This window comes from Pipra filicauda, unplaced genomic scaffold, assembly GCF_003945595.2.
Source record: "Pipra filicauda isolate LSUMZ 115617 unplaced genomic scaffold, ASM394559v2 scaffold252_size1811890_pilon, whole genome shotgun sequence".
Lineage (NCBI taxonomy): Eukaryota > Metazoa > Chordata > Aves > Passeriformes > Pipridae > Pipra > Pipra filicauda.
In genome coordinates this window covers 1,252,123-1,279,417 of record NW_024104368.1, presented here as the reverse complement: position 1 = coordinate 1,279,417, position 27,295 = coordinate 1,252,123, and the positions used below count along the sequence as shown (strand labels likewise).

At 42.1% G+C, this 27,295-nt stretch overlaps 1 protein-coding gene across 24 annotated transcripts in view; it reads left to right on the top strand.

The window, feature by feature from the left end:
* Nucleotides 1-27,295, top strand: part of ADGRL3 (adhesion G protein-coupled receptor L3) — a 512,372-nt gene that overhangs the window by 449,047 nt on the left and 36,030 nt on the right. For 16 of the 24 annotated variants that reach the window (XM_039382062.1, XM_039382059.1, XM_027725031.2 and 13 more), the window contains 4 exons: nucleotides 6,896-6,962; nucleotides 8,381-8,472; nucleotides 20,982-21,008; nucleotides 24,305-24,473. In XM_039382062.1, coding sequence (XP_039237996.1) covers nucleotides 6,896-6,962; nucleotides 8,381-8,472; nucleotides 20,982-21,008; nucleotides 24,305-24,473 — 355 coding nt within the window. The remainder of the gene's footprint in view (nucleotides 1-6,895; nucleotides 6,963-8,380; nucleotides 8,473-20,981; nucleotides 21,009-24,304; nucleotides 24,474-27,295) is intronic. The other 8 variants (XM_039382048.1, XM_039382046.1, XM_039382055.1 and 5 more) reach the window with 1 other exon arrangement.

Sequence of the window (27,295 nt, the reverse complement as noted above, 5' to 3'; positions counted from 1 at the left end):
GTGGAGTGCATTAGACTCTTCGCAAATTGGAACAGCTATATCGTTCATCATTATAAATATTCTTAAAAGAGTTTTCAACATTGCTGAAGCTGGTATCAAAGCACAATTTAGATTATTGTGCACCACTGTCTAATGGAAAACAAAGGGGAAAATGAGCCTTTGATTCTCTTTGCCATCTTTGCTACAGTAGTGTTTTTATTGACTTTTTTTTTTTTTACTTCCCTTGTCAGGCTGCCTTTCCATGTCATTTTAACTGAGTTAAGGGCTCAGTATGAAGGTGTACATAGCAATGAGCTGGTGGTGTTTATAAAGCTCTTTTTTAGCATAAGTTGTGTCAGACCATGGCAGCAGTTGATATTCTGTTAAGTTCAACTACAAATTTTTTGCCAGAAATCTTATTAGTATATATGAGCCGAATTTCTTGCAAAAGCAGATTTGTAGAGCAGTGGAGCTGCTCACGATCCATTACCATGCCAGCAGATAGGTTTGGATCCCAGATGGATATTTGTGTTGTGTTCTTCCCATGAGTAGGAGAATAGCAACCTGAATTTGTATAAATGTCATGCTTGGTGGAAAGGAAATGGCCCACACAGATAAAGGTAGGAGTGTGTAAATTTTCAAGGATCTCTACCAATTTATCCAAAGTAGTTTGACCGACTTTGACAGGCCTAGAAGGCAAAGAATAAGTGACACAACAGCTGATCACCATTTTTGGAGAAGATTTTCCATGAGCTGCCACCTGCTTTCTGCCCCAACCAGCTCTTCTATTCACATTCCCTCTTGAGCGATATATAAGCACCTATTGAATCAGGTATGGAAACATTTTGCCTTGTCTCTTTGGACAAATTTATTCTTACTGTGGTGTTTCTACAGAGGACTTGTCTCTTCACGGAAGCCTACATTTGGCACGTGGAGCCTCAAACACGTTACAGCCAAAGGGCCATGAGTCCAGCTGTCTGGAAAGGCAATTCCCACACATTTGCCATTGCTGGAGCTGTGTTCTCACTGGTCCACATTGCAGTCTGGTATTTAGTGGCTACTTTCCACGCTGCTCACCCTGTGACTTCTGCAGCGTTACCATCACAGGGTTTGGAGCATCAGTGTGATCCTTTCGACTTCTCTCTCAACATTTTGAGCTGCCTGCCAAGAAAACCCAGCACTGCAGCTAGTTTGAAGCTTGCGCAAACTGCGTTCCTTTACAGTGCTCTGTAACTGTTGGGTGCTGAAAATGTTTGTTCCCTTGTAGTGAAAGGACATTCCCAAGCCCGGGGCATGGCTTTGGATGTGACACAGCAGTTGACTTGCATCCACCTTCATCTTTGCAGAGTCCTTCATGATGTTCTGTAGGGATGACTAGAGTAGCAGTGTAGCTTGTGGGAGTTAGTGGCATGCAACAGGCTGGCTGTAGAGCCTGGGAATACACAATCTTCAACCACAGCTCCCACAAAGCACCACAGCAGCTTTGCGTTGCTGAAATGTTTCTGTTCCTGTTAAATTAATATGGACCTTTCTGAAGCAAAGCAAAATAAACATATTCCATGGGATACCCTGCCTTTTCCCAACAGGCCTTGGGTGCCCAAATGTTTCCATGGCATGGAAGGTACAGGCAGAAAGTTTGGCTGAAATTCACTGAAGGCGAACAACAAAACTTCACTGTTTTGGCATTGAGGAGGCAGCAGTCCTATGTGTGTGCCAGTAAAATATGTCTCCCTCTCCACAGCATAAAGTAGTATTTTTAATAATTAAACATGTATATATAATATTTTGCAAATAAGTATTTACAGATATTTGCAAAGCCTAAAATATTTATTTATAATTTTTAATTCCACAATGCACATTTTTATCACATTTTCTTAGAGGAAAATAAAAAACACACAATATGTTTTGTATAACTATCATGCTCCATCTGGTTGATGGATGATGATGTATTTTTCAGTGTAATGTTATTAGAAGGGTAGAACTGATTAGAATTTGCAGTGAACTATATGCCAGGCATACATAATTTGATTGCAAGAAGTTGCTTGGTTTTGCCAGGTTTTGTAAAACATCCTCTGGAATATATTACTTGCCTCCCTCCATTATTTACTGCATTTGTTTAAGCAGGACTTATAGAGCTGTTAGTGTTATTTGTTTTTTGCCTGGCATTTGGTGCCACCATTCATACATCTCAGAATGATTTGCTTAGACACCCAGTGTGGGTTTTTTTGATTTCATTTGCCTTTCTAAATCCAACCCTCCTGTAACACATGCCCAGATTGCATAGCCAGGAACAGGTAGTTGTTCCTCTCCTTCTTGCTTTGCTTATCACTTGGTGCTTGTGATTTTCTAAAGTGTCCCATGCCCTACTATTCATATAGACATTTTAGAGTGGCTACCCTGTTAAGATACTCTTTTACACTTAATTATTTCAAGAATTGAGATCAATCCTTTTCCTTTTACTATTTTTTTATTTAAGAATAGTTCAAACCACTTATATTAGAAGATTAGTTTGCTTTTATAACCAAGCAGCAGCATAGTGATTCCATTAAAAGATCATCCCATTCAGGCTAGAAGGGACTGTTCATGTGAAGAAGCTGAGCTGTGTTTGGTCCTTTCAGAAATGTTGCATCTCACCTTATTCTGACTGTAATTTCTAAAGTAAAGATGAAAAGCGCGGAGCTCCACTGCAGACAGTGGGGTTCCCCCACATTGCCAAAGTGATTCTGGCAATGCTCACGTGAACTTCCAAGTGACCATTTCTTACAGGCCAGGTCTTCAGCTGCTGAGTCTTAAATGGCCACAGCTCAAGTTTTGCTGCAAAAAAAAGAAAATACTGGTATTGCGATTTAAAAAAGTCACATCATGTGCCTTGTCCCGTGTGTTAACCAAGTCCATCCATCTCCTGGCCGGATTTATGTCGAGGATCGTGGTGGGCAATGCTGCAAAATGCAGAGGGAAAATAGCATTTGCAGTTTTTGTTAGTGTTTGAAAACAACTTGTGTCTAGAATTAAATGCTCAATTAAGACTTGAGAAGACTCGTTGTAGAAGCACGCCATCCAAAATCGACAGCATGAAGCTATTCCATATTCCCATACCTTCCTGAGTTTAATATCAGAGTCTCTTACAAATTGCAGAGGAAAGCAGCTACGCTTTGAATGGTTCAATATATTTTAGAAAACGTACTTGTAGATATATTCATCCACTGGTGATCAAATTCATCATGGCAGGAATCTCTCTATTGTTTCTTCCCCCTTCTCCCCCCATTTGGAATGCTATAAAGCAGGATATACATGGTAAGCAATCCAGCTGTCAGAAAGCAAAATGAAAGCCCTGTGTATGTACACAGCCTCCAAGTCCATCAGCCAGCCGCCGACATTTCGTGCATGTAAATGTAGCTCAGAAAATAGCTTCTAACAGTGCGGTCTGTCTTGGGTGGCTCCACTGAACTTGTTTTATTTGCGGCGTTGTTGCCAGTATTTGGGGGAAGAAGCATGAGCAATGTGGATGCTGAACTCCATTAAGCAGAACCTATATTGCACCCTTGAAAGGCATGTCTGGTGCATGCATATCCCATTACTGCACCCTGACAAGGAGGCTGTATAGCCACGTGAAACAAAACACTGAGCTCCCATGAACAACATGATATGTTTAGGGCTCTTCAAATTTTATGGTCCAATGGCAGCTAATGATTGTTTATTGGTTATATTTAATGCACACCAGGGATAGGTTAGTATTTGATTTCTCTTCATGCAGAAAATAGAGTAAACTCTTTGTAGTCTTTATTACTTGGGAAAAGCTTTAGGTGAATATTGCGAGTTGTCACTGTGGAAAAGGAGAAAATTAAAAAGTAAAGGAAAGCAGTGCCATGGAGCTCGTTACGAGGACTGAATACGTTGGTGTGAGTCTTGGAAGAAGCAGTGGAGTTTTGAACAGTGTTCCCTGCATCTGCACATTTTCTGATAATCCGCTCTGCCTTGTTCTGAGCCCTGAAGCAGCTCGTTTGCTTAATGGCAGCAAAGTCTAAACTCGTAATGTGGCAGGTCTGTGCTCACAGTGCAGCTGCATGTGGAGGGTCAGAAGTAACTCGGCAGCCCAAGATTAGCAACTTTGGGAAGTGAGTTGCCTGATTGCTTCCTTGTTTTGAGGAGCTCATTTATGCAGCTCATTGTGCATGCGGGTTTTTGTGTTTTAAGGGAATAAAAAAGCTCAGTGTGGTACTTGTCTGATTAGCAATTTACAGCTCCGCAACGCAATTGGCGGGATGCCTGTGTTTCTATGTTTTGGTCTTAATTTGCATTTTTAATAAGGTATGACTAAAACAGGTTCAAAGTTGCATCTCTTTCTGATGACCACCAAGCTCCCCAGCTTTTTTAAGTCCCTCTGCAGATCAGTCCTTCAGCTTTCCATTTAGTCACCCAAGACTAAGTATCATACATAGAAAGGTGATTTTTCTGTTCAAACAAATAAAAAATTACATCATACTCTTTAAAGTGTGCAGAGAGGTGGAAAAAAGCTTTCTCTGTTTTTCGCAAGCTGTACTCTGGCTTAGGTGAAGCCATCTCTCATTGGAAGGGCCTTCTTTTGCTCCGTGTCTGGCCCCTGCCTTACCTGAGGGCAGGACCTGGCTCCTTTCCTCTTTCCCATCCACAGTATCCATCTCTTGTCACTCCGTTGTTCTCCGCAACTGAAGATACAGATTTTTTAGGGGAACAGGGTGGAAAATCTCATCCATTTAGCTGTCTAGAAAAGACACCAGTTGCTTTGCGCTTCTTTCCTTAGCCTGGCACGGCTTTTCACTTATTCTGTATTTCAGCTTTCACTGATTTTCCCTGTGTCCCAATCTATATGCATTAAAAACCAGCTGTACCAGATGTGACCATAGGGCTAGCCATCACGCTTTAAAAAGTAAAGAGAGGGTTTATGTGTTTCCTCTTCCCTGGGCTTTCCAAGAGCCAGCTCGCTTTTTATGCTGAAGGAAAACAACGTTGATGGCAACGAAAATACATTGCGTTCCCAACTCCTGGGCAGCAGAGGCTGGGAATTGTTTCGAATGTTAAACTAGAAAAAAAAAAGTTCAAAATATTTTCATTAAAAAACGAAAAACCCCAAAATCACAACCCTTTGAGTCCTCTCCCACGCACCAGCGCTCATTATCAGTAGAAAAAAGTGATGGGGCTGCATATTCTCTGATTTATATAGAGCAACTGAGGCATAAACACTAGTTACACTTTTTTCCTACAGGGGATGGGGTCTGAAATGCCATGTAATATGTGAGCTGCTGCTATGCGGACATCTTTATTCAGGGATGGGGGGAGGGCTTTTTACAGGGACTTCATTATCCTTGAAACCTCTATTCCTTTGTCAAATCTAGTTGCAATTGGGTGACAGTTCAGATGTTATTATAGGTGATACACAGATGTCATGATCGCATAAACCCTTTCCTACAGGGAATCAGACTCAAGTAGTTTCAAGTCACTCATGTTGTTCCATTACCAGCTGCATCTAAATCACCTTGAACTTCAGCAGCCACGGAGGAAACAAGATTTCCCTGCAATCGCTCTGAAAGCCTCTGTTTGCCTCTTGCATTAATATTTTGATGCTATCACATGAAGATTCTGAATGAGAAGCTGCAGAAGCAGTTCAGGAATGACAGTCACTGAAGTGACAGTATTTTAATTTGTAACAAAATTGGTATGACTGTATATACATCGATATATCTTCAACACTGATGACACTTGAAATTTATATGGTCAGGGAGAGAAGTGTGAAGCTTTCTCTGCATTTTTGAATTTATTCATATCTTGGCTTTTCCCAGTCGTAGAGAGCCAGGGCATGTTATATTATTCTCTCCGCAGGCATCTCCTGCTGATCATGTCGTGCAGGGCTGCTGGCACAGACCTTTATGCCTGTTGCAAAGTCCATTGGAAGGGAAAAAACATGAAGCGCATAGACTAGAGCTGTCATTTGTGAGAACTGCTATCTCTTCCACTGCAATAAGTTCCTGTCACTTGCCTAATTATGAAATTCCATTGGATGTTTAGTATAAGAGTGGTTTTATGCTTTCTCAGGTCCTTTGTGTATAAACAGGGCTGTGATTTGCAGAGTTGCAAACATGACAAGATATTATTATTTTAAACATCATGTGAAACTTTCTTGGAATTTACATTCGTCTGTCTTGTAACCAGTCACTTCCATTTTATCTTCCTGTCACCTGGAATGAACTAGGAATGGAAATGTAATTTCCCAAGGGCCTTAAAAAATGTGGGGAGTATTAAATGCGGTTGAAATTAAGCGATTAATAATTTAGTTTTAGGCCATGAATCAACTTCTTGTGATAGCACAGACCATATGCAACCCTGGAAACATTAGTGGAAACAAAACATTCTGGAGGTTCAGGGAAATAAAACACTTGAAAAGGGAAGTTGCTGAACCTAATTAAACCTCAACCTCCTGTTATCCAATTCAGTCTTCCTATTTGCACCAAATTTGCTCTGATATGATTGCTGGAGAAATGTCATCTCACTTGGCAGCTGACAGGCAGCTTGGATTGCATCAGAGTTGGAGAGCACTGAGGAGCATAACGCAAAGAAACAGGTCTATGGATGTTCATCAGACCCCTTCCTTAAAATACCCCCTCAGTTTAAGGATTTTTTCCGACAGATGCCGAAAACCTTAGCAAATAAGCCTTGTGCCATTTTCTCCCTGCTTCCTCTAGAGGTAATTATCTTACTCCATCAATAGCGCTGTCAGAAATTGGGCACATAATTCAGCATTTAAATGAACAAGCAATGTAATATTTCCTGTCTCCCACCGGCGTGTTTTGCAGCTCACATTCTTCTCTGTCACTTGCTCAGTCTTGATGTATGTCCTGAGTGCAGTCCTTGAATGCCTTCTTTCCCCTGTGTTTCATTACAGATGTTGGCTCCGACTTGACACCTACTTCATTTGGAGCTTTATAGGACCGGCGACCTTGATAATTATGGTAAGAACTCCTAATTAACTACTCCATCTCTCAGGTCAAGAAATAAAACTTTTGCTGTCCCTTTACTCTTTATCTTTAATTTACACAGATTAATTTGAGAAAGGCATGTTCTTCCTTGACCCTGCCTGGCACAAGCAATTAGACCCTCATTATGAGAAGCTCTTGGCATTGCAAAATACTTGATCAAAACGGGCTGGGGAGCTTTGGAGCGGGCACTTGCAGAGTTTGGTTACTACCATTGGACATTTTGAAGTGCCAAACTCTATTTTGATGCCACTCACTGCTCACCCAATTTTTGAACTCCAGATCAAAGCTTTGCATTGATAATGCAAAAAAAAAAAAAAAAAAAAAAAAAAAAAGAGGAAATATGGGATGTGGGCATGAAATAAAGTCCAAACTGGACAAGTAGTTTGATGAGGGTTTTTTCCTTCCCAGCAGAAGCTGAAGCTCGTATAGCTTCGTGTTTAGCACATTGCCAGCATATCAGCTAACACAGCAACGAGGTAGAGAACCCAACTTTAGAGACAGCTGGAGTTTTCTTATACTTAATTGCTACAATATGGCTTAAATAAACCATCCTTTGTTTTGACTAACTACAGTTTGGCTAGCACGGAAAACCAGGCACTCCCGCTTCAATGCAGACATTGTCTCTGCTTCTCCTGTAACTGGGGGCCATTTCAGCAGCCTTCCATATCAAGAAGGGGGCCACGCCACCAGCTACAACTGTTGGGTTTTCTTTTCCCCTAAGCAATTAATTCATAAAAAGGTATCTTCCCTTTTTGATTATGTCTCAAACTCCAGACTGGGATTTTGAAGGAACTCCTTTCTAGGAATTGGCAGCCTTTTTAACACTGAGGCACTGAAACATCATCACATCTTTTACAGAACAAATCAAATTCCTTTTCTTTTTTTTTTTTTTCAACTTTGCACTGTGCTAAGCATCTTCAGCAGTTGGGATTTCCCCAACCCTCTGCCCCATTACACCATGTCTAAAAGGTGTATTCACAGAAAAGGATGCCTTTATGCTTTGTTACAATGGGATTGGCTAAGCAAGATGCTTGGAGTGACTTTTCACACCTGTACACCTCTCAGACACAAAAAAGCCATTGCAGCAAGTATTTTTAATTTTCCGTAACATCGGTGAAGCACTAAAGTTGAGGTTAGAACCAGCCTGATATCAGTAACATACGCAGTGCCACAGCTTTGGTAAGGCTGTAGCATCACCAGTCCTGCAGTCCACAGGCCAGCTCACCTTATAAAATGCTTGGAAATTTTCTGTGATTCAGTTGCTATAAAATTGTAGTGAGAGCTAATTTCCTACAGTAACGCATCTGTTACAGAGAAGAAGCTAACTTTCTCCCCATCATGTTGTGCTGTGTCACATAATCCTTTTTTTTTATCTCCCCCCCCACTTGCAGCTTAATGTCATCTTCCTTGGGATTGCTCTCTATAAAATGTTTCATCATACTGCCATACTGAAACCTGAATCTGGATGTCTTGACAATATCAAGTAAGTGGCTGGGGTTTTTTCTTGCTCTCTGCCTGTTTCTGTCTTTTGCTGTTTATTCCCCCCATTCCGCTCTGAAGGGCATAACAGGGGAACCAGCTCTGCTGGCAGCAGTGATGACTAGGGATAGTACACTGGGTTGTGGCACTGCAGAGTGGTTTCTAATAGGTACCAACAAGTGGCTGATGATGAAGCACTATCTTTATTGGGATTGGGCTGCCAGTGGTGGCATTTTGCATGAAGGAGGCAAAGCTACATTTTCAGTCCTTGGAGTGGGTAACCCCCTAGTCACTCTATGTAAAGAGTGCCCAATAATTACCAGCTAATTATTGCAGTCTCTACAGGGAAGGTGTTGAACTGTTGATTATTACTATTACTCTGTGCTCTGAGGGTGGCAGCCTTACTTCTTTTCTGTTTGTTCTGGCCCCTGACAGATTTCATGACCCAAATTCTCCCCAGAATCTGATTGCTTTCAGCAGTGTTACTGAGGATTTACCTGGGAGTGCCCACATCCTCAGATGTGCTTTCCAGCCAAGGCATGTTTCGCCCTTGGACTGGGTTAACGTCTGAACGCCCAGTAAATCTGGGCATTTTACTGTCTAGCAAGCTGCTTCATTATATTGATAGAATATTAGTCTCTGTCAGTGCCTGTTTGTTCAAGTACCTCTGGCTTTAATTACTCTCTTCAAAAATACAAGCGGGATTTCAGGTGCAGCGCATGATAAGAATGGGAGCCTGCTAATTAACAAAACCATCTAATGAGCTTCAGGAGGAGGAAACTGTTGGGAGTCAGCTCTTTACTGCCCACCCAGGAAAGGAGAGTGTTATGCAACACGTCTGGAAGTGGGTTCTTCTCTGTCTTTCTTGGTAGGAGTGGGAGAAGAGGTGTGAGGGGAGCTCGTTAGGAGATGACCGAATTGCACAGTTGCAAGGCAGTTCTCAGCAAGTTTATTGTTTTACTGCTGAGCAGCTCATGCAGATGCAGCTTTAATTTAAACCAGGTCAGTCCCCCCCTTGAAAACTTCCTCAGCAGGCAAAGCTTGCAATGCCATTGGCATGCCACAACCTGGCATGGTCCGTCAGGTAAAGATTTAGTTTCTTAGGCAAAGCTTCTTCCACGAGGGTTGTGAGGAAAGAGAACTGGAGTCTGTGCAAATGCAGGAGACCCCAGTTAACTCGGAAACCTGCAGGGCGCTCGTTTGCCCAGGTTGTGGGCAGGCTGCTCTGTGGTGTGCCTCTGTTTCTCCTGACATCACTCAGTACAGAATGAAATTGGGAGAACAATCCCCCTTGGATGTCCAAGATTGATCCCAGCAAGATAGTCTTTCATTTGGTCTTGGATGAGGTATTAAAGGAATGGTACATTTAATAACATTTATTAATATGGCTACTTGTATGCATTAGTGCTATGGGATTGCTTGCTGAGAACACTCTCTCTAAGGTTACCCACACAAAATCTGTCTAGAAAGCCTTGCAGTGTGACATTTAAATTAAAAAATGGAGAGAAAAAAACCCCAACGCCCTTATAATTAAAGCAGAACAAATAATTGCCTACTGAATAATCTTCTTGTGCTAATCTCTAGTATCTTTGTTTAAAATGCCAAGAATTTATACAACCAGTTGCATCAATTATAATGTCATTGTAAAATATTTTATAGGTTCTTTGGTGGATGAGTGTCTATTCCTGATTTGACTTCATTAAAACGTTTTGAAAACACAAGCAATTAAAATACTTTTAAGTATGTTGCTGATACACTTCCAAATGTTTTGCTTCATTACAAATTACTTTTTATGCTTGAGAAAAAAAGAGAAACATAATATAAACTTGGGTAAACAGCCTCAACCTAGGAGGTTTATCAAAGCAAGAATTCCAGAATGGACTTGATTGTAATTTCTGAATACCTAAGCAGGACAACTTTAGGTCTCTAAAGTCAAGATGTGTTGTGTTTGTGAATGTACTTGACTTAGGAGGAAGTGCAGATTTGTAACAGAGAAGGGAATTCACCTTTGATGGAGGTTTCTTAGGGAAGCAAGGGGTTTGCAGTCTCTAGAAAACTTTTCGGTAAGATCATAGTTTTCTTCTAGATAAAATCGTAGTCTCGTTGCAGGGAAGATTGTTGTCTTCTTCCAAAGTCATTGGCTCTATCTCAGTTGCAAAATGTCGATGTGTTACAGCAGCTCTGGGAGAAAAAGCCACAGATCACGTTATTTCACAGGAGACCATGAAGATCCTTTTTGAGCTTCCCTCTGTGGGTCTATAGGGTTGGTAAAAAGACCCCCAGGTCCCAGAGCTTTGCATCTTTTTGTATCGGTTTATATTTAAAAAAGCAAAGCAAACCAAGGGCCTGCATTGGAGGGCCCCTTGCTGCCATCTGCATATGACAGCTTTACAGCACATGGAGAGCTGAAAGAGAGTTTGTTCTCCCAGTTCATTTCCTAGCAGTACTCTGTGTTAGGCTGTGGTGAAGCTCTCGCAACATAAATCCTGAGCCTGTTTAACAACAGCAAAATACTTGATTCCCTATGGCAACGTAAAAATAAAGGCCATAAAATATTTTAATAGGCTGTTAATAAGCACCCCTGCAATCTGGTCCTTGCCTATGTCACTTTAAAGGTTAGAAATACATTATGAAGTATAGAAAATAGAGAGCCAAATAACTCCACTTAAATTAATGAACTTGATAAGGGATCAGGTGTCACCTGGGATACCTTTAATTACTGCACCAACAGAAAAGCCATTCAAAGGGCAGTGCCTGAACCAGATGCTGTGTGGCTGATAGATTTGTAGGCACTGTGCAGAGTTGTAAAAATAAACTTCCCTAACCTTCAAGAACAGTCCCTGGATTATTGTGCCAGCATGGGAGATTCTGACATTCCTGTGGTGGGGCACTAGTTTCCCAGGGGTTACCCAGCAAGAGATTTGATGAGTATGGGGCCGGTTTAATTTTTGTTAACTTTTCTGGCTTAGCCTGGCACTTTCAAGAGGGAAGTAGGGCAACCACATATGTGGGTCCTTCTCCCTGTGCCAATAGCATCCTCCCAGTGTGGCAGGTTGGTACTGAGCTGATTCAGTGGGTTTGCCCACTGAGACAGCAAGGTTCGTACTCTAGTTCTGCTTTTGAGGCATATAGCCAGGAAAATATGTGGCCTTCTGTATGTGGGATATGTTGTTCAGAGCCACAAGAGTTTCTGTGCCTGCCACTGATGCCAGTAGGACACTAGCTCCCATTTTACAAGACGTACCAGCACCAGGGGTAGCATGCTTTTATCTAGGCCCTTTTGAAAAAGTTGTGTTTAATGTCTTCTTCAGGATATTTACACAGAAATTTTAAGAGTTCATCCAGAGTGGGGATCTCTTCTGCCTTTTGAAGATCTTTAGTATGAAGTGACACAGCCAAGGATGCCCAACCAGCTGCCTCTTGCATGATGTGTGTAACTTCTGCCCGTGCCTCCCCAAACACAGGGTGGGAGGGGATTTTCCTTCCCAGCCTTTTACAATGGCTGTTTCTGGGACCTCATAGTCCACTGTGGCCACTCGTCTCTGTGGCTCTTCCCTCTCTTTGTGGCTTGTTGGCAAACATAGGTGAGCAGAGATGGGCAGTGAGGAGCATTGTTTAGTCCTTGGTAGCTATGCCAACATCATACATTATCTCACTCATGACCCATCTGAGAGCATAAGTGGGATGCAAAGGGTGCACAAAAGGGCTCATGAGCACAAACTGATTTACTGTCAACAAATGTACCTGGGGAAGACATAGTTTTGGAAGATTGATTCCCCCAGTCCTTACAAACTTGAAGGGAATAGATCTTTCAAGCCAGGGACTACATAAGCTTTTTGGATGGCAAAAGCCTGCTGTGCTGTTTGCACCTAGTCGTTTCTAGCCTCATAGCCTGTGAGGTGGAGACTGTGGGCGTATCAGTGCAGTATTGATGCACTCTTGCTAGCAGATGGCTCCTCATGAGGATGTGTTACCAGCTGGAATTCTTTAGAGCAGCTGTGAGGCTGTTTCACTGGAGGTTGCTGCCATGTGGAGTGATTTCCGGAGTTGAGCAGCTCAAAGTCTCTCCTTCATGCTTTTCCACTGTGCCAGGTAGATGTTAGATTTGCAAAATGTCTCAGACTGTCACAGACAGGACTACAGTGAATATTTTTTATATTCACATTCTTGTAGGAAACCTTATATGACAAAGGAAAATACCTTATACGTGAATAGTCCAGCATGGTTCTTCCGTTTTCCATCCATCAACTGCTTTCCAGGTGGTCAGGCATGTACTTTGGAGCTTGTGGTCTTTGCACACCAGGTTTTCATCCAACCTATGCCAGATGCTGCAACACAGCAAACCATCCACATATTTCCAGATGCTTAACCCCCATTCTCTGTGCAAAATAGGGTTTCAGATGAACCCTCTCCTCCAATGCCTTTGCGTTGTGTGGCAGTGCAGTGCTTGTTCTGCAGCCATTTAAACACTGCTCATTTGAGTCATCGTGGTATTAATAAAAGGAAATAAAGAGGAGCTACACTGGTGGTTGTCCAGATGTACTCTTCACCCTATCTAGTCAAATCTGAGATCCTGTCTTTACCGTATGCTCTCATTGTGCACAGTGTGGGGCTTGTTAGTTACTGACATGGAAAACTGGTAGAAAATTGGGTGGGGAGAGCATTTAGCTAACAAAAGGCAAGTCCTACAAGTGGATTGAGGGGATTCATCAATGGGACTAAGCAGTTGCTGCACCTGAAGTTATACTGGGCATCTCCGAATGGCTGGAGGGGAGAGGGTGAAACCTCCTCTCTTCTAGCAGAGACCAGAAGCCATCCTTTTCCTTACAGATGTAACCTTTCCTTTGAAGTTCCCACAGGCATCCTAGTGCCCTCTCCCCTAGTGCTGCTTGAATGCAGCTGAGTTTGTTAGCATTTCTCCCAGCCAGACCAGGCTTCCTGACATTCTTCTGTACCGTAGTATGCGGCAACAAGATTTTATTTTGTTTACTTTGAAAGAGCAACATGTCGGCCATAGCTGCCAAATGCAGTTGCAGACCCACTAGAAAGAAGGCAAGAGGCAAAGGGCTTTGTCAGCTCGTTTCTCTTTTTGTCTCATTTTATTTTGTTATTGTTTTAGCCAGGGTATAGCTTGACTTGTGCCATAGGCCATCTAGATGCTCTTTAGAAAGCACAACTTGGGGGGGCGTCTTCAAAGAGGAGCATGTCAGGCTGTAGTCCTGGGTTTGTTTGAAAAGCTCATTGCAATAGAAACTCACTTGAAAGTCATCCTGGAAATTTAATTTTCTTTCTTTCAGACAGGGAGACCCAGGGTCTTAGCTCGAAGCGTTTTTTGTTGCTAAAGAAGCACTATTAATTAGGGGCCTTGAGACAGTTTAATCCTGGCATTAATCGCTGTAGTTCTGTTGCAGTTCCTTTCCTCTTGTGGAAACCTGCTCCCATCCCATCTTCTGCAACAAAAGAATGAGCACTATATCAAAACCATGAAATTCCCTGGAAAAACATGTATTTATTCCAAGCATGCAGGAGATAATGTTTTTAGGCATTGTGACCACATTTGCAAGAACACATGCTCAAATACCATTAATGGGGATGAAATGGAAATGTCCTGCACTGCAGCCTTCAGAAATCAATCCTCAAATGACTAAAATGAGCCCTCCTCAGCTTGCTGGCTGCCATGGAAGCTTCAGATGGTCCACAGCTAAAGGCACACAGCCCTGATTTAATGGGTAAATTAAAAAGTGTATGTTCTCCCAAGTTTCTGACTGGAAACAAACTTCACAATGTATGCCTTTATTTTGTATTTTTTTTCCATAGGAGTCGGTTGCTCAAAAGCTTACAGAAATAAATCTAAGAATGTGCAACCTAACAGCCAAAAGTAGGAGCCAATGCCAAACCTTGATTATTATTTTATAAAAGTTTGCAAAGCTCAGTCTGGACTCTTTCAGGGAGTCTATCCCAGGCTGGGGGAGGTGAGGGATGAGGAGGATCAGGCACAAAACTCAGAAACCTCTTTTGAAGATATGTCTCTTTTAAAACCGTTGCCATAGCCCGCTCTCCCCATATGTTGTATGGGTGTAAATGATTATCTGCTCATTTTCGTGCTTCGACATATGTATTTTATTTAAAGAGACATGACTAATCCCAGCCCCCAGATTAGCCTGTTGTTTCAGTCCTGTGGGTTTGCTGTTTGTTTGCATAAAAAAAAAAATAAAATTCCTGAGTTAGGTAGAAAATTGAAAACAAAGGTTAAATAGAACTTCCAAAAATCATCTGCAGAAATGTTTGAATTAAATTCTTGATTTAAGACAGCAGTATTGTGCTGGCAGGAACAGAGGTTTACCATTCTAGTTTTATTTACTCAGCTGATTGAAATGCAGAAAAAGTAAACATCCTGGGTTTGGTGCAGTGAGGAATGAGTTAGACTTTTGAAAATGCAAGATTTTTTTCTCCTTTGATATGAAGAGCTTACATTACCAATGCCGAACAATAATTTGTAGCAGATATACTATTACTAAAGAAAGATTAATTTGTGCTTTATTCTAGCCATTTTAGGAACAAAACTAAGTAAGGAGACAGTAAGGATTATTTCAATTTTTTTATTGAGATTTAAGCTCATCTATTGGTTTCCAGATCTTTTCTATTTAATTATAAAATGCTGCAACATGGGAATAGTTTGTGATGCTGAAGGGTCTGGAATTGAATATTGCATTGCGTTCACCTAGGGGACTGGACTTGCAGAACAGCAGCACTTTAATCCTTCATTACCTCTGAGTTTGTGGTTGCTTGGGAGTGCACAGGGAGGACACGGTAGAGTGAAGGGGTCCACCTCTTGCGAGCTTGACCAGCACTGCATTTGGGTGCAAAAGGTCCAATGTTTTATCTTCAGAGTTCTCGGTTTCCAGTGAAGAAAGGGCCAAGGGTCTGGCAACATGGAGACACCCTCTGTGGAGCAGCAAGCAGGGGGAGGAAGTTTCATGTACCCACGCAGCTTTGAGGAGGTGTGTGTGGTGGTGTGAGATGTGGAATGGAGGTGCAAAGGGTTTGAAACGCAAGCTAGTGAATGCAAATGCTTACAGGAGCCACAGTGAACCTGTTAAACATGACCCAAAATCCTGACTAGACGTTACCTATAACTTATAATGTTAAATAAAACAGCCTGTACAGTGTGAGGTCTTTTTAAAGGTTTTCCTACAGCTCTACTATCAAAATAGAAAGATGAACTGAGTGGGTTGTTCAGGAATAGGGTGTTGAAAATCTCTCCTTTCAACCAACTGTGCTATGTGCAGCACTTTTGAATTCCTCTGACTTCTGAGGACAGCAGGCTCAGAGCACAGCAGCTCCGGGGATGCCTTTTGGAGAGGATTTCCATGGATTCCTGTTCCAGGAAAGGATAATCTGATTTTAGGGAACAAAAAGAGCCCCTGAGCCTGCATTTAGGTCTGGATAAACTTGGATGAGAAATGAAATGTGTTTTAAGAGTGCTTGGGATGTGCAGAGATGACATTCTCTGTCACCAGAAATCTTAACCGGAGTGTTTTGCAAGGATGAACAAATGATCTAGGCACTTTGGAAAATGAGCAATAGCTTTTTCTTTCCCTTGGAAAACCTCCCTCTCTGAAAATTTTAGATGTTAGCCGTGGAGTACTGAGCTGGGCATTAGAAACTGCCTCCCTCACTTTCATCATACCAGAGCTCAGGCTATGATCGGTGTGTTTCATATGGCCTTGAGAGAGAGTACTATGTCTTCACAATCCTGATGGTCATAGAATCATAGATTTATAGAATATTCTGAGGATCATCGAAGTCCAGCACCTGGCCCTACCCCAAGAATCACATCATGTGCCTGAGAACATTGTCCAAACGCTTCTTTAACTCTGTCACACTTGGTGCTGTGGCCACTCTCCTGGGGAGCCTGTTCCAGTGCCCAACCACCCTCGGAGGGAAGAACCTTTTCCTGATATCCAGCCTAAACCTCCTCTGGCACAACTTCAGGCCAGGTCCTGTCACTGAGTCATCACAGAGAAGAGACCAGTGCCTGCCCCTCCTCTTCCCCCATGAGGACGTTGTAGACTGCCATGAGGTGTGCTCTCAATCTCCTTTTCTTCAGGCTGAACAAGCGAAGTCTCGTCTTGCATTTCCCTGGATCCTGTGTAAGAAAGCACCATGCTTCCTAGTGCCTTGGTTAACCCATTGCTGCTCCATATAGCCTCCATCTGCATCTCTGCTTGAGCAAACTTACAGGCAGCCTAAAGGAAAAACCCAGAAAAATCACTCAGAGTTGGCTCAAAATGAATTATTTACAAGCTTCCTACCAAGAAAAGATATGGCACATTTTTATTTTGCCAGAGTGCAGAGTTTGGGAGCACATCAGTGGCAAAAACCCTACTGGAAAAACATCTGAGACTGTGCTTTTGTCTGGGTGCCTTTTTCCCCCAGTGATGTTGATGGCAGCATCCGATTTTGTTTGTTGCAATCTGCTGCTGCCTGAGTTTTCCACAGAAGGGTTTGGTTAATATCAGATTGATTTGGTTTGGGGTCTTGCTTGTTTCCCTATGGTTTTGTGATGGCTGTGTTAATGTTGAATGGTGATTGTAAAGCACTAATCTTCCCACTGACAGGTATCGTCCTTTCTGAATTTTAAAAAAAAAAATCAATCAGCGGTTATTGATTTGAGAGAGTGTCCTGGAAGATATTAAATACCTACAGTCTTTCTGTGAACCCATAAATCATGATTATTGTTTTAAAAGGCCATACATTTTAAGCACTTTGTCAGCAAGCCCTGCTGGTGCTATTTGGATAATACAAATGTGTCTAAAGGCTTTGCTGAATCCATATAGTGTGGAAACAATTAGATATGTGGTTACACATCAGCGTGGCTTGAATAATCGTACCATGCCTTTGCAAAGTTAGGAGGAAGGAAATAAACAGGGTAAGCAATTCTGAGGGTAATTAATTACTTACAGAAAATGAGATGAGCTTAACAGAATTGCTCTTTCCAATTGCAATAATTAAGAACAAATCTCAGAAAGCAGACTGTGACTTGCCTGGGTGAGTTGAGGGGAAAGGGATGATGCTTTTCCTTTGGCAGAAAAACACAGCCATTGGTTGTCCCAAATCCTAGGCTCAGGCGTCACATGGGGCCAAGGAAGGTTTGGCCTCATTCGTCTGAATAAAATATTAGATCCACTGGTAGAAGTTAGAAGTGGCTTTAAATATATATAAAATTACACTTATGCCATGTAAAGCCAAGGTTTTCTCCTGCAAATGAAGCTGACAGGCCCATTGACCCCTGAGCTGGTTACAGATGTCTTCAGGGGATGGGCCACCTACTGTCAGAGACAGTGTGGGAGCCAGAAGATGAGACTGGGAAATGATGACTGTGTCATGAACACTAGCAGCCTAAGGAAGGAGATTAGGAAGCCATTTGGCTTCATGCCATCAAGGTGGTAACTTTGTCATGAAACTCGAAGGCAAAATCCTTTAAGCACTCTTTTATTGCTAGCTATTGATTTTTCTCACCATGAAGATGCTCCTTCACTAATTAACGATGAACCCGTTTGCTTTATGAGGGGAGTGCTGGACTTTCCAGCTCCTTCCTGTAGATTTTCATCAGTTCAATAAATCAATCTTTTCTAATCCTTGAAATTTAAAAAAAAAAAAAAGAAAAAGAAAAAGAAAGCAAAACATCCCTAGTACCTTATACGAGCAGGCAGCGGGGAGACACAATAGCACACTTTATTTTGTGTTTCCCTCCTGCATGCCTGCAGGAAACGTCTGTCTCTCTGCTTTATTTGCACCATATTAAAATGAATTCCGTGGGTCTTTCAGAATGCTTGTGAGGGGGCACATCATCCATCTATTTTTATTTGGGTTTCATCACCCTTAACAGCTACTAAAGGTCCTGTGTACTCACTTTGGCATTTTTGCTTGCTAGCCAGACAGTTATTTTGGGGCCCAAGCTCTGAGTCCATGTACTTACTGAGCCTTTTCCTGCTGTCTTAGAGATGGGAAAATACTTTGAATTGGTAAATTTTAGCGACTTTTAAAAAAAGTATTGGTCTGGAAATAGCACGGGAATATGGAAGGTAATATGAACAATCCTTTCCTCATCATTGAAGGAGAAGTTACTCTGGGAAATTGAAAGACATCTAACTTAAATAAGATTTTGAAAGAGTTTTACATGATGTGTAATTAACCTTAAGAAGTCTTTGCCCTGAGGTAAAGTTAGGGCTTTTTTAAGATTAGAAAATGAATTAGGTATTTATACGGATTGGTAGACCATCCACTATCCATCATCTGGGCTGCAGAGAAACACAAGGGAGGTGAGGTAAGATTTTGCAGGTTAAATGAATAATGCAATCACTAAAGATCAGCTTTTTACCTTCAGGTATTTGAAAGTGAAGCCCCCACCTAAGACATCATCATTCAGATTTCCTCTGCAGTCAGTAGAGAAACGCATTTCATCAGGGAATAGCAAAACCTCATCTACCTTAAATACCTGTTCTTCTAGGGGATAAATTCCTTTTGTGGGATACCAGTCTCCCATTAACTATGGAGGAATCAGAGTCACATAGCTTAAATCCAGTGGGCTGTATCCCTTACTGCCAGGTATTGGACAAATTTATCCAAATCTGGAGAAGCGCTTTAGATATAGCAACTCAAACTGTGCTAGGCTAGGCTTTCCAATTATTTCTGCTTCAAATTTTATTTGCTTTTACAACTAATGAATATAATCTCAGTTTTCCAGTTAGCAGCTCCATTTTTCTGGGAACTAAGGCTTTTCAAAGGCTTTTCTCTTGTCTAAGTGATGGTTTTTATGTATTGCAGATAATGACATAGTATTACTGAAGCACTGATAGGTTTCACAGAGTTTACCAGGGGTAAAAAACCAAAAACATTCTGGAGTAATTTTTGTCAGAAATTGTTACTAACACAAGAGTTAAGCTTCTTACAACACTCGAGTTGGTAAAGTGAAAAGGGTTGTATTTCATGAGGATGTAAGGGACTAAGTTCTATGGGCCCTATGTGTACAGAGTTAAACCATTTGGAAGTTAGGCATCTTTGAAAATCTCACTTCTTTAGCCACCTGTTGGCTTTGGGCAGTGGATCCTAGACACATCTACGTTGGAAATGGGGTGAAAACTGCAATGGTCTTTTTGATGGTTTTCTTCTGAGCTGCTTTGAAGTGTTAGCCTCAAGCTTAAAGCGAATCTGAGTTTACCAATTTCGCATTTTGTCTGTACAAAGGTGAAATGGAGCCTTCAGCTGCCTTGAAAAAAGGCTATTATGAATCACTGAAAAACTTTGTGAGGCTTGGGACAGCAGCAACAGCATAAAAAAATTCCTTGACTTTCTATTTTTGTAATCTATTGCTGGTGACTTTTCAATATAAAGTCTTTACCATAAAACCTGAGTGCTTGTGAGCCCAGTAATAGAAATCCAGGCCCTGCTCCTACCCACATGGCTGAGCTGACAGCTCCAGATTATCTTATGTCTTCCCTTCATCTAATTGCATTGTAGGAGAGCTGCAGGTTGCCAGTATTGACTGAAGGAGATCCCACCATGATGGACTGGCCCTGGCTTTGTTACCAGGGGTAATGAGATGAACATATTGAGTAATCCTCCATCTCTGGCACCCATGGTGGTTTCTGCAAGGGATCTCAGGTTCAAGAGTTCCATGTCAGTGGGGAGAGGAGGCCTGGGCGTTGGCCTGCGTTCCCCACATGTTGCACATCACCCGCCACACAGGCAGAATTAAGCACACAGCCTGTCCCAGAAGGTCAGGGAGAACTTCTCTAGGAAAAATGGCTGCAACTAATCTTGTGTCCTCACAGTGATAGAAGCTCATTTTGAGTGATCCATCTTGGCTTCTTCATCACTGCAGCGGGCTGCTTTGCGCGTTTGCCCGGCAGAAAAAGGCCTTTCTTTGTCCTTCCCCATGAAATAGGAGTAAACATGTTTTCTGTCACTCAGGACTTTAGAAGATCCTGATGCCACTACCTGAAGAATGCTGCAGTCTGACTCATAATGTGGCAGCTTGGGATTTCCACTTTGAAAAAGTAAAGAACAATAAAGACATCCCTGTAATACACTACAGCCCCACAGGCAGAGAGTGCTGGAGAGTGGTGAAGTTTTGCCACTTGAAACGTGAAAGCCCTCTGTGGTGGCTATGCTGGGGTTTCAAAACTTGTATTCTCCGGAAACAGCCATGATTTTTAAGAGAAATTTCAGAGTCAATTGACAGCTGCATGATGGAAGCCAGGAGGGGCAGCTGCAGCTCACAGCTAGCAATGCCTGCTTCTGTACATGAAGCCAGCGACCTCGGTCATGTTTCAATTCCCTGGGGAAGCAAGCCAGGCTGGCTGGTGTGTTCCAGGCTGACGCTGGTCCACCTTTGTTTTTGGTGATGACTGGTGGGAGAAGGGAGGGGAACTAGCAGTAAACTATATTCTCTATGTCATTATATTTCTAATGTTTGTGTTCTTGTCTTTATGTCTATGCATTCTTTAGCTATGAGGATAACAGACCCTTCATCAAGTAAGAATGACCTGAATGGCTGATAAATTTCATTTATCAGTGTGGTCTCATGAGCCAGCTGTCAGATCAATATTGAAAAATCATTAAAGCTTCTGTCATTCGCTTTTGAGGCAGAAGAGCAAACTGTGCAGGAAAATGGTCAGGCATACAGCTAAGGTGCAGAGTAAATGTGCTGCAAATGTATTGCCAACCAGTTGTCACCCTATTTGCTTTCTATTCTTTAATTGGACATACCTGAATTCAAGGTGAAAGTTCCCAAGTTAATTCTGTATAGTACAGACTTGTTATCCCAATAGCAGCCCTCTGATGCACTGTGCTCTGTCACTGGGAGTGCTTTATGGTAATATAAATACAGAAGCAAATTTTCAGAAAGGTGCATGGGTGCTATTCCCCATGATTCCCTTTCTAGTTACTGGGAATAGCGCAAGCAAATCTGTGTGCATTGGTGCATTGGAGGCTCCTTACTCTTTGGAGCACCTAATTGTCTCTAATTGTAAATCGCTGATTTTCAATTACACCAAAACATGGTTGTTTTTCTTTCTTTATTGCAATAAAATTCCACTATGGAAAAGAAAAACTATGAAAAAGCAACAGCAAGTCTGTACAAAGAGCAAGACAAAAAACCTCAAACTGCACCAAAAAAAAACAACCAACCCTGTAAAGAAAGCCAAAAATGCCTAGAAATTACATACCTTAGGGCACCCATACTCTTTCTCCTGAAACCGGAAAATAATGTGCAGTAGCACAAAATAAAAGCAAATCAGCTTTGCAGTAGACTTTCAGTTTGTTCTTCTGGTGAAGAGTCCTTTGTGTTCATTCTTTCAGCACCATTCCCATGTTCTCTTTCATTGCTTGGTTCATTTTTTTTCTGCGGATATGGGATGGAGCTATTCATAGTAATCTTCACGCCCTTTTTATCTCCAGGTCTTGTTTTCTGACATACAACACTATAATGCGTGCAGTTTGCACCGTTGGGGGTCTTATAACCCACAGATTCCTTTCCGTCACTGAAGGTAGCATATTTTCACTAAATAACTGTTTCATTCTTGCACACCTCTGCAGCCAAAGGCTCTTTAATCAGGTTCAAGAATTGGCTGTGCTTCAGAGCAGAATACGTTTCTGATATCCAGGAAATAATTTTTAGAAGACTCTGTAAGTGCAGTAAGCTTTTAATCGGGGATGAGAAGAGGGAGAAAAAAGTCTTTTCCATTACATTTGGATTTTTTTAAAGAAAAAAAGTACTTGTATTTTTTTAATTGCCGTGTGGTTAGGATGATAGTTCTCTCACTGGTGGTGGAATCTCAGGAAGAAAATAACCCTAACAACTAATGGTATAAACTTTATCTAGTGGCTATTTTTCTGAGGGATTGTTGAGAGTGCGTTTTCAATTTGCATCATGCTAAATATTTATTAGTGGGATTGACTGGAAATGCTTCAGAGGAGCTGTTCTGGTCTGCTAGATACATAATAGTGATTTTTAAAGAACTGTCTTAATAAGCAATTACCTTAGGGAACTCTTCTGGTTGTGTGGTTAAATAATACATATTTTATAAACTTCAGTGGAAGACTTAATGCTGCATTTTCATTCTCATACCTAAAGAAAAAAAAAACAAAACAAAAACCAAAAAAAACCAGAAGACATGAATACAACATTAGTATGCTTCTATTTGTGACAAGCCCTGCTAAAAGGAAAAGCATTCAAGGTTGTAGCTGCCATGGCATCTCCATAGCAGAGATTGTCTCCCTGACCTCTACAGGAGTGATTATCCCCCCAAGTTATTGCTCCTTCATCTTTCTCCCCCACACCCCATGCTCTGCTGAGCAGATGGAAGCCTAAATATGCCCAAACCCAGGCCACGTTTCTGCAAAGTTGAATTGTCCTGGAAACATAAGATAGGTCTTTGTCCCTGCGAGCCCTTCTGCAGCACCTCAGACTGCTTTGGGGTAGACAAGGAAGCAGAGGTGCTGATTGAGTGCAGTCCTGTCTGCTTTGGGGAACAGAAGGGTTAAATGGTAAGGAAGGGGTGCAAAGACTGGGTATCAGTGCATTCATTTTTATGATGCTGCACCTAATAATAGCGGGGGACAACAGAGGAAAATCAAAGCCTTGAGGTAAAGGGCAAACGGATGCTCACAGTGCTGCTTGTTTCCCAGCTAAAAGTTGACTCCCCTCCCCTGTGCAGCAGCAGTTCCTTTAAAGTTGTAGGTAATATAGCATGTAGAAACTAGGGAGGTGGCTAGTAGCAGGACTGAGTTCCTATACTGCTTATCACACTTACTCTCTTGTTCTGGTATTGGAAGATCAGTCTCTGAGAAGCTAATTTAGCAGATGACTAAATGTTATTTAGCAGCGTAACATGGAATACTTCTCCTGACATCCCAGCAAAGCTTCTAGCTTTCCTGAAAGCACACAGAAAAACTAACATGCAGCAGTCATCTCATGTCCCCAAGTTCTTTCTCTCCAAGCAGAAAGTTAGTGAGAGAAAGCAAACAAAGTGCCCACTACTCATATTTGATTGAAAACCATTTGGTACGAAGCAATGGCTGCACCTTTACTCCCGCTCCCCTCCTGAGATAGAGCAAAAGATAATCTTAGTTTTGCAGCCGATGTGAAGAAGGATTACCCCTCCTTTCTCCAAGCAGAAGTGTGGCAGCAGCTACCATTTTAGCAAATGCAGCGTGTGAGTGCCTATGCGCGTATACGCAGTTCCCCTCATCGCAGGGTGGAAGAAGTGTGAAGCAGCATTGCAAAGAACATCCTTGTGTGGAGCCGATCTGGCAAGCAGTGAGGGCTTGCACACCTGCCTGTAGTAGTTTATCTGGCTTTCAGGCATACGGGAGACTAGCTAAAATACAGCAATACATGTATCTTGGTGTTAAGTGTAAAGAAACTAATCCAACTGACAGTCCTATGAAGCCAGTGGACACTAAAAATGTGGCAATTAGAGTTGTTTCGTTTGGTTTATTTTTGTTTCCTTCATTTGCAGAAATAACATCTACATGTCATTTACATGCACACTGCTTTTACGTGTTAAAAAAAGAAAAGAGACATTGTGCTTTGGTTGTGATGAATTTCTATGCTCATAACACTTCCATCTCCTTATATTTCCTCAAGCTTGAAGATTTGTAAACTGCATCCAGCTTGAAGACAAATCTCCTTGTGATTTATTTTGATATGCTGGGTTTTTTTGCTAAAAACAGGGGCAAAGTCTTCCTGCCTGTAGACATGTGCCTTCTTTTGTGTAGATGAAAGACCAATCCCTTTCTTTTTTTTGTTTTTTTGTTTCTCCTAACAGGTCCTGGGTTATAGGTGCAATAGCCCTACTCTGCCTATTAGGACTGACCTGGGCATTCGGACTCATGTATATTAATGAAAGCACAGTCATCATGGCGTATCTCTTCACCATATTCAATTCTCTGCAGGGAATGTTTATATTCATTTTCCATTGTGTCCTCCAGAAAAAGGTAAGACAGATGGTTCCCAGTGGCAAGAGAACTGGTAATGGGGTGTTTTGTTGCCTAACAACCACAGCATAGCATCATCTGCGTCCCTGAATTCGTCTCACGCAGTTTTATCTCTATGCACCTAATAAGGGTGGTGTTTAAAATGGAAACCAGCAAGATGCAGGAGTATGAGGTGATAACAAAGATATGTGGCAGTGGCATTTCAGCAACCAGGGCGCTGGCAACACATGTATCAGAGGCAAGGGAAAGGCAGGGCTTTACAATAGCGAACCTGGACGAGGACTTGCCTGCTGTCAGCCAGATTCTCCTTTCCTGTATTCCAGTGTGAGACAGGAGCAAATCCATGAATATCGGGAAAGTGCTCCTGTGGCTGAGTGCTCACAGCAAAATGGAGCTTTACATGCTTATTTGCAGTTCCTACAGGAAATTACCCCTTTCTATAGCAGAATATGTGGGTTGATGGTATGTAATAGGGGCTGCTTCCCCCACTTTTTTGAGGACTGAAGGATGTGTGCTCTGCCTTTATATTGCTTGGGCCTGATGTGGGCTTTTGGAAATCTTCCTCAAAGCAAGCACAGCAAGTGCTTCTTGCTGGAACTTGAAGTATGCCCCAATTAACATTTGCAAGATAGCAGTGGAATAGCTTAGGTAAACTCTGGGGGAAAAAAAACATAATAAAAATCTCTGTGTGTATATGTAGATCAGACTTACAGCGTCTGACAATCAGTAATAAATATTTTTAAGAACCTTTTTGTTCTCTGCTGAAATATAGTAGTACAGTGCTCTCCAATTCTGTGCATTTCTGCTGATAATTTTTTATGTACATCTTAGTTTTAAAGGGCAGTTTCTTTAACCAATATAAATATAGGGAAGAGTTTATATATGGATACACTGGTTCCAGCTTCTCAGTGTAACTAGTGTCTTTTGGTGAAATGGCTTACTGAGTAAAGTCAGGGCCATGTTTAGATCTGTTCTCCATCTGAGAGCCCCAGTCTTGCTCCTGTGTTATTCACATATTCCTATACAGGGAAGGGAGATCTGACCTAGGAAAACATAGGGGCAGAGCAACTGACATCATCCACCTGGACTTATGCGAAGTGTTTAACACTGTCCCACATGACATCCTTGTCTCCAAATTGGAGAGGCATGGATCTGATGGATGGACCATTTGGTGAATGAAGAATTGACTGGATGGCTGCACGTAGAGTTGTGGTCAATGTCTCATTGTCCGTGTGGAGACCAGTGATGAGTAGTGTCCCTCAGGGGTTGCTGCTGGGACTGATACTGTTCAACATCTTTGTTGGTGACATAGCGGCATCGAGTGCACCCTCAGCAAGTTTGCCGATGGAATCCTGGGCTGCATCAAAAGGAGCGTGGCCAGCAGGTTGAAGGAGGTGATTCTACCCCTTTACTCTCCTCTGGTGATACCCCACCAATACTGCATTCTGTTCTGGTGTGCCCAGCATAAGAGGGACACGGAACTGTTGGAGGAAGTCCAGAGGAGGCCACGAAGTTGATAAGAGGGCTGGGGCACCTCTCCTACAAAGACAGGCTGAGAAAGTTGAGGCTGTTCAGCCTGGAGAAGAGAATATTGTGTGGAGACCTCATAGCAACCTTCCAGTATCTGAAGGGGGCCTACAGGGAAGCTGGAGAGGGACTCTTCATCAGGAACTGTAGTGACAGGACAAGGACTAATAGGTACCGACTGAAAGAGGGGAAATTTAGGTTAGATATTAGGAAAAAATTTTTTCCTTTGAGGGTGATTAGACACTGGAACAGGTTGCTCAGGGAGGTTGTGGATGCCCTAACCCTGACGGTGTTCAAAGCCAGGTTGGATAAGGCCTTTAGCAACCTGATCTAGTGGGAGGTCTCCCTGCATATGGCAGTGGGATTGGGACTAGATGACCTTTAAGGTCCATTCCAACCCCTTAACATTCTATGATTTTATGATTCTGTGGTAATCAAATTTCATCATAATAAGTGAGGTCTGTGAGCGATGCCTCTGGAAGGATCTGCAGAGCTGCGTGAAAATGTCTTTCTTGAAACCAAAAGAAAACTTTGGGAGTTCAGAGTTTTGTCTTTGTCATTGCATCTCAAATTTTTACATCTTAAGAATCTTAAAAGCCTTATCTAGATGCAGCCGCCTGCTGATGATCCCAAAACTCTCAGCAAGAAAGTTTCAAGGCAAGATGATAGCAAGAAAGTAGGAAGCATCACCATCTCCAATTAAACCTGCAGATGCCTCTCTGATGAGAAGTTTGAATTTCTGCACCATTCTCGCTAGTCCATTCTCTGGCCTACAATGCACCTCACAAAGAGTCAGTCCCTAGCCCAGCCTAGCATGACACCACAGCCTCCTTGGCTAGTGCAGTTCTCACTCGGCATGGAAGAACCATTTATTTTCTGTCTTAAGACAATCTCCATCCTTAAACCATCACTGATGACTGTGGAGTCACTCATGATTTATGGTAGCATAGAGAGGAGAATGCAGCTGGTGCCTTGCTGTGGGGTGAATGCATCTCTCTGACCTATGAGCTGAGGGAGGTATTATTTAAGAAGAGAAAAAAGAATCCTTTCCTATGTATCATGGACTAGAAAATCAGCAAAATGCTGCAGAGAGGCAAGCAGTGGGTGGCTAATTAAAGCAATTGAATTATTTTCTCTCAGCAAAGGATTGATTAGGCACTCGAGCATATTGGGCACTTGTGGTATTGTGTTTGTCTCAAGCGCTTAAGGAAAAGCCTAATGAAAAAGCTGTAATTTGCTATTTAAACAGTTGTTTCATGGAGTTGTGAAATGCTCATAGACAGTTTGGCAAAATT